This window comes from Scyliorhinus torazame, chromosome 14, assembly GCF_047496885.1.
Source record: "Scyliorhinus torazame isolate Kashiwa2021f chromosome 14, sScyTor2.1, whole genome shotgun sequence".
Lineage (NCBI taxonomy): Eukaryota > Metazoa > Chordata > Chondrichthyes > Carcharhiniformes > Scyliorhinidae > Scyliorhinus > Scyliorhinus torazame.
Window position 1 is genome coordinate 27797761 of NC_092720.1, and position 12107 is coordinate 27809867.

Here is a 12107-nt window from a genome sequence, read left to right on the forward strand (position 1 = left end):
ATGGTGCTAGTGGAGCATGTATGAATAGCATATTGCCAGTATTTCACAAGAGCTTGCAGAGTGCCCCTCTTGTTCAGGAAGACATCTCCCAAGTCCTTGGATTCAGGACGACAAGACTGGATCTAGGGGGACAGGAGTAGGATGGGACATAGGTGGTTTGAGTGTGGGATCAACGGAATGACATCTGGTAACAGGAAGATGTTGTTGGACAGAAGTGTTGCTGTCCTTTTTAAGTAATTTTGTAAATGCCTCTTTTAGTTTAATTTATATCGTGCTTTTAATATGTTAAAATGTCCCACGGTGCTGCTTCGCAGTTATTTTGCAAAAAAGTGACACCAAGCTACGTATAATAATAATCGATTATCGTCACAAGTAGGCTTCAATGAAGTTACTGTGAAAAGCCCCTAGTCGCCACATTCCGGCGCCTGTTCGGGGAGGCCGGTATGGGAATTGAACCCACGCTACTAGTATTGTGTTACAAGCCAGCTGTTTAGCCCACTGTGCTAAAGAGATATTGGCGATCTAACTCAAAGAGGGAGTAGGTTTTAAGGTGGACTGAGAGCAGCAAGGCCTTTGGAGGGAATTCCAGAGCTTGGAGTGGAGGCAGCTAAAAGCAAAGTCAACAATGACACAGAACCTCCATCCAAATTTATAGACGTTATGAGACTTCAAATCTAGTTGGTTTGGAATAACTTAAGTGAGTTTGTCAAAAGGCAAACATGACTTCAAAGAAATAGAAATTCAGCAGTGAGGCAGCGTCTGTGCAGAGAGAGAGAGGCTGACGTTGCAGATCGATGGCACTTCATTTGACACTTCATTAGACCTGTTCACATCTCTTGCCAGCTGCCTCCGATCTTTTTTCATCAGGCTAAAACTGGTTTTCACAGCGGCACCGCTTTCCTCGGCTCCAATGGAAGGTCATCGACTTGAAATGCAAGCCTCACTGATGTTCCTCTCTCCACAGATGCTGCCCGGCCCGCTAAGTGTTTCTTGCATTTTTCCTGTTGGTTTTTCGGATTTCCAGTATTTTGGTTTTGTTGTTTTTTGAACAGGTTGTACAAGCACACAGATCGGCACAAATACAGCTTCTAACTCGAAGGCAAGATCGACCCTGATTGTCTGTCCACTGTCTGTGCTCAGTAACTGGATTGTAAGTGCATTATGGCAGATTTGAATTTTTCCTTACAAATTGTGTCCTTCATCCATATCCCCCTTTATTATAATTAGTCCAAAATGTATGAATCCAAACTAGTTGAAAAAATTTGAAATGCAAATCTGTCTTTCAGGATCAATTTGAGCGACATTTGTATCCTGATGTGAAATTGAATATGTATCTTTATTACGGATCTGAGAGGAATAAAGGTGCAGCATTCCTTGCTGAACAGGATGTAGTGTTGACCACCTACAATACATTAACGGTCGATTATGGGGTAGGTGCTGAATATTAGATTGGCACAGTATTGAAATCTGTTGCAGTCTTTCAGATTACGCACTCTTCATTTTTGTGAAGTCAAAATATTTAATTGAAAGTCATAAACACTTGTGGAATTGAGGTTTTTTTTGCTTTTCTGACCCATGAAGGATTCTTGAAAAGTAGTGCTGACGTCTGAAATTTTCCCGTTATCGATAGTTTTTTGGAGCTGTCATTGTTATTTCACACACTGAAATATAACAGTTTGGGCTCGTTTTAACGAAAAGGGAACAAAGTCCCATAACAAGGACGTTTGGCCGTGTGTTTCCCGGCGTTCACAGCCCGAGAAATACATGACTATAAAACGCTACCCGGGCTAGACCAGGGGCCACAGCGGGGTATGTGCGGTTGTGGCCGCATATAGTCCTGTTTTGTGCACATGGAGCACTGCTCGGCAGAACCTTTTATTTTTAAATTGTGTCCTGATCTCCGAGGGCCCTTCCCGTAGAGGGAGGTTGATCCCACGCCTCGGGTAACTCGGGAATAGACACATTAAAGTGAGACTAGCTGTCTCTCTTTAGTATGCAGATTTGCTAAAAATGGGCGGGATTTACAGCACAACATCTCGCAGGATTGCGTTAGATCTCGCGAGGCATTGCAAGCTTGGTAGATCCCAGGAGCGGGGTCTCCCGGCTTTTATCAGCCACGGCGCGCTGCCTTTCAGATGCAGGGGGCCATTGCCCATATATTTGTATTCGTATAATGCCTTTTCAATGTGGATAAAAGTCTCAGGTCGGGTGCTTCCGTTCGCGCTGGGTGGGCTCTGCAACTGGAGCAGAAAATATTGCATGACCCGTGATGCGTAAACACGTGATGCAATTATCCCCTCCCCCTGTCGGTGACTGGGAGCATTTTCTGACATTTGACGTCGGGAACATCATCTGAATACATTTTCATATCATTATCAGGCCCCTATGCCTTGATCATCCCCCACCCCGTCATAAAATCCGCTTACGGCGGTGTGATGGCAGAATGATGTGAATCATGGCTGGTCTCCCAAGGCATGCACCTGGTGAACAGACCTCCCAGGGGAGCTCAGGGAAGAGGAGCAGGCTCCCAGGTATAGCCCCCTGGGTAGTGCCCACTGGCACTACCCAGGGGAGGGGGCATTCCAGGGTGAACTGCTTTGCCCTCTACGTGCTGGGGCGACATTTAAAAACAGCTCCCCGGCCCTCCCCGCTGTAAGAGTTGTTGGCAGGGAGGATGAAACAGAGGCCGCCCCCGCCAACGATACGTCGTGGGGCCTGACCGTTAAAGGGGGCTTTGTTTTCAAAGTATCGGTCTGTACGGCAGAGAAAACCGGCAGTGCTGTTGGCAGCTGCAGCAGCGCCTTCCCGCCTTTTGGACTTTTCCGATTTCTGGGAAAATCCCGCCCTCGCTCAAAGAGGCACAAGGAAAATGGATTCCAAGCCAAAGAAGAAAAATTTGGGTGGGCAGACTGAAACCTTTCTCCAAAAATGGGCTTTAAAGAGGATCATCAAGATGGCGAGGCAGAAGGATCTGGGGGCGGGCCTCTCGAGAGTGGGACCCAGGCTGCACAATGCACACGGGCTAGTGATGGAGTGAACGGGTCGAATGCACAAGAGACTGGAGTCAGTAAAACACTGATTTTGATTTCAAGATTGTAGGGCTATAGAGGAGTGACACAGAGGGATAAGGTAATAGAGGAATTTGAAGATCATGGAAGTTTTTTTTGAAGTTTGAGTATTGAGGCAAAGGTCTTGGAATCGATGCACGTCAGTTATGATGGAGTGACGGTGCCTGTGATTGGGGTTGTGGGATAAGATGCAGAGGGTTTTTAATGAGGATAAGCCAGGAGATCAATCGAACAGTGTAGGGGGCAGGTTATGTTGGATAACTTGTAGTGCAAGATCTTGGAGGAGGAACTAGGCAGATTTATTATCAAGAAAATGTGGACTTAAAAACTTGGCTTGGGGTCAAAGAAGTAACTTGCTTAAAGTTCTTTTCAGCTTAAACCAGTGGTTAATGGTGAGCAGGAACTAGTGCTGTTTTTTCTGCCAACTCCTTCCAGTTAAAGGTGCACCGGTTAATTGTGACACCTGTTCCATCTCACAGGATTCATATTGTCAAAAGGAACTTGATGATTTAAGGACAGGAAGCTCCAGAATCCGCAGTGCTGTGCCTGTGGAAGTTAGCACAGTAAAAGCAATGGGAAGTGCGCTGGCATTAACTGAAGGTCAGGAACATGTTGATGACTCCCATGAGGGTTATGATGACGGGCAGACCCGGAGCAGTATTTCTACTGAATTAATAATGCAAGAGAGTTGTAATCAAAGTAGCTTCCCATTATGCTGTGCCTCACAGCAGTCAGGTGAATGAGAATTCATGATTGGCCTGCTATACAATACATTGCTATAAACCTTAAATGGCATTATTTGAGACAGCTAAATAAATATTTTATGCATTTTCTTTGTGTGTGTACGCACTGAGAGTTGCATTACAACATTAACTTCACTTTAACGCAAAGTTAAAGTGACTGCAAACATCCTGAGGTTGTGAACGGCAATGTATAAATGCAACTCTTTCTTAGAGAACAAAATGTATTCAAAGCGACAAAATGTATTCAAGGTGCGAAGAGTGTGGTTACGACGAACGATTAGAGCTCATGTCTAGTGCGAAGGTTCGAAGGACCAAACTGCATAAATTGTTTCCAGTCCTACAATAGCATTGCTCAATGTAAGTTGCTGGTTCTCTGATGGCCAGTGAATAGGGAAGGTGATTTCTGCTTCTAATGTGTAATTGTTTTGCTTCAAAGCTGCAATGTCTAATTATTGCTGAGCAAATATTGGGCTAGATTTCAAACTTGTCTCTCGGGTGTACAAACGGCATCAGCCCCAAGTTACAGAAATCTGCCGACTTGCATTCCAACTGATTTGCACCGAAATGAGTATAGGGTGATGTCTATACTGGCGGCCAAAGCACATTGGTTATTTAATGGCCCAGGTAAAAAGTTGAAATTCTAACCTGTTAGGTGAGTGGAACTTAATTGCCATGAAGGGTAAAGATGAAAGCCTCCATTTATGAGCTTTACCTAAATGTGCTTTGTAAAACATTTAAGTCAAGTAATTAGAGATTCTGGCTCCTTCATTCCATTAACATATTTTTAAAAATGAGTGTAACATGAAATATGGTCACTAGATACAATAATGAGTAGATTATATAGCATAAACACACAGATTATATGATGCTGGGAGACACAATTTAAGAGTAGTTAAAACTAGGTTTGAAATGGAAGAGTGACAGGTGTTTGGAATAGTGTGTCCCAGAAGGTGTAGTCTAATGCATGAGGCTGTGGTATAGTTTTCGAGTGAGAGTCTTTGTACTGGATTTTTCTCATCTTGCGTTAACCATTATTAATTTTCCCTGACAGAGTGGAAGTGCCAGCCCATTGCATAAAGTGAACTGGCTCCGTGTGGTACTGGATGAGGGACACACTATTCGAAACCCAAATGCCCAGCAGACTAAAGCAGCGCTCTCACTAACAGCTGAAAGAAGATGGGTGTTAACAGGTAAGGTTGGGAGATGTGAACTGGGCTGACCAAACAGGTTTCAACCAATCTTTCAACCAGGATCTTGACCAATTGGGCCAGTGGGCCATGAGTGTCAGCTGGAGTTTAATTTGGATAAATGTGAGGTGATGCATTTTGGTAGATCAAATCAAGGCAGGATCTACTCAGTTAATGTTAGGGAGTTAGGGAGAGTTACAGAACAAGGGGATCTAGGGGTACAGGTTCATAGCTCCTTGAAGGTGGAGTCACAGGTGGACAGGGTGGTGAAGAAGGCATTCAGCATGCTAGGTTTTATTGGTCAGAATATTAAATACAGGAGTTGGGACGTCTTGCTGAAGTTGTACAAGACATTGGTACGGCCACACTTGGAATACCGTGTTCAGTTCTGGTCACCCTATTTAGGAAGAATATTGTGAAACTAGAAAGAGTGCAGAAGAGATTTACCAGGACTTGATGGTCTGAGCTATAAAGAGAGGCTGGATAGGCTGGGACTTTTTACGCTGGAGAGTAGGAGGCTTAGAGGTGATCTTATAGAGGCCTATAAAATAATGAGGGGCATAGATAAGGTAGATAGTCAACATCTTTTCCCAAAGGTAGAGGAGTCTAGAACGAGAGGGCATAGGTTTAAGGTGAGAGGGGAGAGATGAAAAAGAGACCAGAGGGGAACTTTCTTCACACAGTGGGTGGTGAGCATCTGGAACAAGCTGCCAGAGACAGTGGTAGAAGCGGGTACAATTTTTTCCTTTAAAAACAGTTAGCCAGTAACATGGGCAGGGTGGGTATAGAGGGATATGGGCCAAATGCGGGCAAGTGGGACTAGTTTAGTGACAGAAACTGGGTGGCATGGACAAGCTGGGCCAAAGGGCCTGTTTCCATGTTGTAACCATCAATGACTCTATGACAATCATTGTGATTTTTGCCAGGAAGAATGATGCTGAGTTGATTTTGTGGTAGAAATGGGGATGAGGCCGAGGCCATCCGGGCTCGCTGTTAGTAAAGTGTAAATCGATGAGCAAGTTTTGATCACTGCGCATACGCAATTAAATATGGAAATGAAGTTGTTGTCCGAGAGGTCCAGCTCCTCCAAAAGCTAGGTGGTGCTGCTAACTTATGCAGAGAATTGGGCCGGAATTCTTCGGCTGTTGGGATTCCCTGTCCCTGCTGGGAGTACACCCCTGCCCACGGGTTTGTCGGCAGTGTGGGGTGGCATCCACGGAGAAGCGGAGAAACTGGGACTGGAGAATCCAGTCCTTGGTATTTGAACTGCATAAAGTATTTGTGAGAAACCAGCAGCCCGGGGGCCACCTGCAGCCCACCTGGATTATGAGTGTGGCCCACGAGACATTTTGTTGACCGTTGCCTGCATGTAGGGTTGCCACATTCCGCTGATTTCCATCCACGTTATTTTTTTCTCACCGTTATGACTGAAGTGATTACACACATAAAGCAAGGGCGATTGAATTGAGGTACGTGCTGATTACTCACAACCGTGCGCTCCCTCTGCACCCAGAGTGTAAATACTTATTTTGATTTTACCATTTGAAGTTGATAATTATTCTATTAATTTATCTAGGTGACACGTTGGCATAGTGGTTAGCACTGCTACCTCACAGTTCCAGGGACCCGGGTTTGATTCTGATCTTGGGTGACTGCGTGGAGTTTGCACGTTCTCCCCGTGCCTGCGTGGGTTTCCTCCGGATGCTCTGGTTTCCTCCCACAGTCCAAAGAAAGAGCTGGTTAGGTGGATTGGCCATGATAAATTGCCCTTTTTGTCCAAAAACATTAGGTGGGGTTATGGGGATAGGGAGGGGCCTAGGTCTGGTGCGGATTGTCGGTGCAGAGTCGATGGGCTGAATGGCCTCCTTCTGCACTGTAGGAATTATGTATAAACGATTAAGCATTTTCTATAACTCGTTATTAAATGTTTGCCGTGCATTAAACGTATTTAATCTTATTCTTGGGGTCATGGTCAGGGACTATTTCAGTCTTGCAGCCTACTCACTAACCTAGGTTGCCCATCACTGTACTCTGTACTTATCTGACGTCTGTACCCTAAGCTCACTGATTTGCTTGCCCATTCCAGTGTTGCTAAAATTGGAACAGCATAGTGAGTCTCTGTTACTGCTAAACAACCTCTTTGGCACTGAAAATGAACTTTAACTCGTATGGCATCTGATTCCTTCAGATTCCACTTACTGTTGGAGATTTTAAAATGTTTTGATTTCTGGTGCTTTTATCTACCAATTGAATCTTTCTTCCCTACTCTTCCTAAACCTGATTTGGGGTCAAGTTAAATACTTTCTGGTTCAGCTGCTGCGTGCCTCATTATCGATTCCTCAGCCTTATTGGCTAAGGCAATACACAGTTGCTTGTCCTGTTTACGCAGGTGCCAGAACCTCCATAGGTGGGCGTTGTACTTTTTGGATAGATAGCTAACCGGAAATTCCAATGCAAAACTACATTTTTAAAAGTCTGAGCAGACTGCAGAATCTGACCAATATTTCTATGCTGAGGTAAAGTGAGGAAAATTGCAAAGACTGGAAGTGTACAATAGGTCTACTTGATTGCTCCCCCTTCCACGAGCATTCAAACCCTCCACCACTGACCAGCAGTGGCAGCCGTGTGTACCATCTACAAGATGCACCGCAGGAACTCTTCAAGGTTCCTTGGGCTGCACATCCCAAACCCACTACTACGACCATCTAGAAGCACAAGAGCAGCAGATACGTGGGAACCCCACCAGCTGGAGGTTACCCTCCCAAGTCATTCACCACCCCAACCTGGAAATAAATCGCCGTTCCTTCACTGTCGCTGGGCAAAATCCTGGCATTCTCTCCCTAACCACACAGTGGGTGTACCTACACCTCCAGGATTGCAGCGGCTCAAGAAGGCAGCTCACCACCACCTTCTGAAGGGCAACAAGGGATGGGCATTGAATTTGCTTCGATAATGATTATGTGGATGAATATGTTCTTGTGAATCTGTTAATGTAAAAACCTGCTACTTGAATATGAAGCATATTATAGGATTAGGAAAACTCAAAATCCTGATATGAAGATTGTTATATATAAAGTGAGGCCTGATTAAACAGGACTCCCACTGGGTGTATGAGTTATTTACGGTGTTTAATTAATAAAAGGTTTCATTATTGAGGATCTGATTTTTAGATTACTGAGCAGATCCCAAGGATATTTTTAATTAGACAGTAAATGTTATCTTCCTGAGCTGTTACTTACCCAAACTGCTTGGGTGTTCAAGGCAGCCTGGCAGTTGTTGTTTTGCACAAAAACAAGTGTTCAAGTAAAAGTACTGCACAAACTGAAGCCGTGATTCACCAGATACAGTGGCTTCACAACTCCAGGGTCCCAGGTTCGATTCTCCGCTGGGTCACTGTCTGTGGGGATTCTGCACGTCCTCCCCGAATCTGCGTGCGTTTCCTCTGGTTGCTCCGGTTTCCTCCCACAGTCCAAAAATGTGCAGGTTAGGTGGATTGGCCATGATAAATTGCCCTTAGTGTCCATTAGGTGGGGTTACTGGGATATCGTGGGCTTATGTAGTGTGCTCTTTCCAAGGGTCGGTGCACACTCGATGGGCCGAATGGCCTCCTTCTGCACTGTAAATTCTATGATTTCAAAGATGGGTGGCACAATGGCACAGTGGTTAGCACTGCTGCCTCACAGCGCCAGGGACCGGAGTTCAATTGGGTGACTGTCTGTGTGGAGTTTGCACGTTCTCTGTGTGTCTGCAATGGGTTTCCTCTGAGTGCTCAGGTTTCCTCCCACAGTCTACAGATATGCAGGTTAAGGGGGTTTGCGGGGATGGGGTGGGGAGAGGGCAGAGGTAGGTTGCTCTTTCAGAAGGTCAGTAGAGACTGGATGGGCTGAATGCTATCCTTCTGCACTGAAGGATTCCATGGGTCGAAATGTAAAAGCCCTTTGCTTGATCACCAGAATATCAGTCCCAGCATTCTGGTTTAAAAAGGACACCACCTCCGTCAGTGTGGCTCATCTGGCACCTCTCAATCACAAGGGGCCGGGATTCTCCCGCAACTGGCCGGATGGCCCAACACCGGCACCAAGAGCGGCGCAAACAACTCCGGCATCGGGCCGCCCGGAAGTTGGGGAATCCTCCGCACTTCCGGGGGCTAGGCCGCAGCCGGAAGGGTTGGCGCCGCGCCAACCGGTGCCGAAGGGCCGCAGTGGGCTGGCGCGAGTTGGCGCATGCGCAGAACCGCCGGCGTGTTTCCTGCGCATGCGCAGGGGATTTCTTCTTCGCGTCGGTCATGGCGGAGCCTTACAGAGGCCGGCGCGGAGGGAAAGAGTTACCCCCACAGCACAGGCCCGCCTGCAGACCGGTGGGCCCCGAACGCGGGCCAGGCCACCGTGGGGGACCGCCCCCTGGGCCGGATCCCCCCGCGCTCCCTCAAGGACTCCGCTAGCCGCCCTCCAAGCCTGGTCCCGCCGGGATGGACCATGCCCATTTTAAGCCGGTGGGACTGGCTGGAAACGGGTGGCCGCTCGGCCCATCAGGGCCCGGAGAATTGCCGGGGGGGGGGGGGGCGCTGCCAACGGCCCCCGACCGGCGCGGCGTGATCCCCGCCCCCGCCCGTAAACCGGCGGCAGAGAATTCGGCGGGGTGTCGGAGGCTCCCGCCCAAGGTTCCAGGTTCCAGTCCCAATCTCTGGTTTGAGCACAAAAAATCAAGACTGACTCCAATATACTCCAGGGCAGTACGGAGAGAGCACTGTGCTGCCAGAGGTTCCTTCTTCTGTACGGAACTTTAAATCAAGGCAGCATCTGCGTGCTTGGGTGGATATAAAAAACCTGTGGCAATGTTTGGAAGAACAGGCGGATTACCCCTGGTGTCCTGGCCACTATTTATCCCTCAGTCAACATCACAAGAAAACAGATCATCTGGTCATTATTACATTGCTGTTTGTGTGAATTTGCTGAATGCATATTGGCTGCTGCGGTTCTTCCATTGTGTAGCACTTCAAACGCACTTCATTGGCTGTAAAGGTTCAGACATCTGATGGGCATAAAAATTGCCCGATGTAAATGCAAATCTTTTCTTTTAGTCCGTTCTAAGTATGGCTCTGGTGGGTGTGCAGAGTGCTTGCCCCATCCCCAGAGGATGAGTGCGTCTGAAACAACAGATTGATAAAAAAGGCCGCACTGCATTAATACCATGCAAGGGCGGCCTTAACAAGCTGGGATTGGGGGGGGGACGGGGGGGGGGACGGGGACGGGGGGGGGACCTGGCTTTTGATCCTCAGTCAGAGGAAGTCCTGCCTTTGAGAGCTGCTGTCCAATCCGATTAACCAACAGCTCTGGCAATCCTAGCAGCACCAGAACTGGAAACGCAGTGTTGCTGATACTGCAGGAAGTGCCCACGGTGAGGCGCACAGGACCACCGGAGAGAGACAAGTCTGGGGTCTTGGACAAGGATGGGAGGATGGATCAGGATGGATTAGGAAGTGTGTCGCAGCGGGGTGGGTGTGGGGTGGGGGCTGAAGGCCAGGTAGCGAGGTACAAAGTGGGGGGTGCTATCTTAGGGGGACGTGTCCCCAATGCACACAAAGCACACCCTCCCTTCCCACCCTTTCACCAGGTTTGGCGACAGTGGTCACCTTCCCCCAGCCAGCGAATTATGGCGGTAGAGGTGAACCTGGGACCTTAAGTGACCAATAATTGTTCTTTTATGGGCCTCAGTCGGCCTATAGGCAGGTGGCCTACCTCCCCCTCGTCTTGTGGGGACTGGTTTGGGGGTCGATAGGGTGGCCACCTGACTTTTTCTGTGTCCCATGTCCTGGAGACATACCCGGTTTGGGGTGGGGGGGTAATGGGGAGCAGGAAGCACAGCGTACAATTCCAGAACCCCCTGTCCCAGCATTGAATGTTCCTAAGTTGACATTCTCAACTGTGCCTCCGTTTAACAGTTTCGTAAACTACATATTATTTAATGGGTAATTAGTTGTGCGTCTGCCGGTGCTTGGATATCGAACATCAAAGTCCTGGTTGTTCCTATTGGCATGGTCGCAACAGCTGTGTTTGTTTTTACTTTGGGGATGTGGGCGTTGCTGGCAAGGCCAGCGTTTGTTGCCCATCCCTAATTGCCTTTAAATTGAGCGGCTTGCTGGGCCATATCACAGGGCAGTTAAGAGTCAACCACATTGCTGTGGGTTTGGAGTCACATGTAGGCCAGACCGGGTAAGGCCAGCAGATTCCCTTTCCTATAGGCCATTAGTGAACCAGATGGGTTTTTACAACAATCAATGATAGTTTCACGGTCACCATTGCTGAGATTAATATTCAATTCCACATTTTATTTATTGGGCTTAAAAATCACCAACTTTCAAGGTGCGGTTTGAACTCCTGTGCCCAGAACATTAGCCTGGGCACCTGGATTATTAGTCCGGTGACATTACCATTACAACATCACCACCACTTCCAGTGCATCAGTGTCTATATGTTCCAAAATGGGACTTGCATGAATATTGTCTTCAAAATGACTGTTCATACATGAAGACATGTAGCTTTCATTCACTGTGATTCTGCCACAGGCACTCCAATCCAAAATTCGTTGAAGGATCTTTGGTCCATTCTTTCGTTCCTGAAGTTGAAACCGTTCACAGACCGACAGTGGTGGCACCGGACTATCCAACGCCCTGTCACCATGGGGGATCAGCATGGTCTCAAGTAGGTATTTTTGAATTGAAATTGAACGAATGGAATTTTTGAGAGTAAGGCAGGAGTAGATGAAGACTCTGTGACAGGAGGGGGTTTGCGGTGGGGGGAAGAAAAGGCACAAGAGTTTGGAGGCTGAAAGATGTGTCCAGAGCAGGGAAATGTAGGGTTGGAGGAGATTGCAGTGTTAGGAGATGGTGAGAGCACAGTGGGACTTTTTAAAAACCAGGATAGAGATGTTGGGGGATAAATAGTGAATACAGTTTTTATTGCAGGTCGGCCTAATGTAAAAGTGGATTAATGTTCAATAGGATACATGCAGCAGGGTTTTGAGCAAGGTGGATTTATGGAAGGTGGGTGGGTTTTGGTAAGTGGATGAGCCGAACGATGCCAGTTCATGATTGTTTGAAAAAATTGCTT

At 47.3% G+C, this 12107-nt stretch overlaps 1 protein-coding gene across 1 annotated transcript in view; it reads left to right on the top strand.

Moving 5' to 3' along the window:
- The window catches only part of hltf (helicase-like transcription factor), a 97628-nt gene that overhangs the window by 50618 nt on the left and 34903 nt on the right, over positions 1–12107 (top strand). The window contains exons 14-17 of the mRNA XM_072473870.1: positions 1053–1150; positions 1287–1430; positions 4863–5001; positions 11564–11699. Of these exons, the coding sequence (XP_072329971.1) occupies positions 1053–1150; positions 1287–1430; positions 4863–5001; positions 11564–11699 (517 nt within the window). The remainder of the gene's footprint in view (positions 1–1052; positions 1151–1286; positions 1431–4862; positions 5002–11563; positions 11700–12107) is intronic.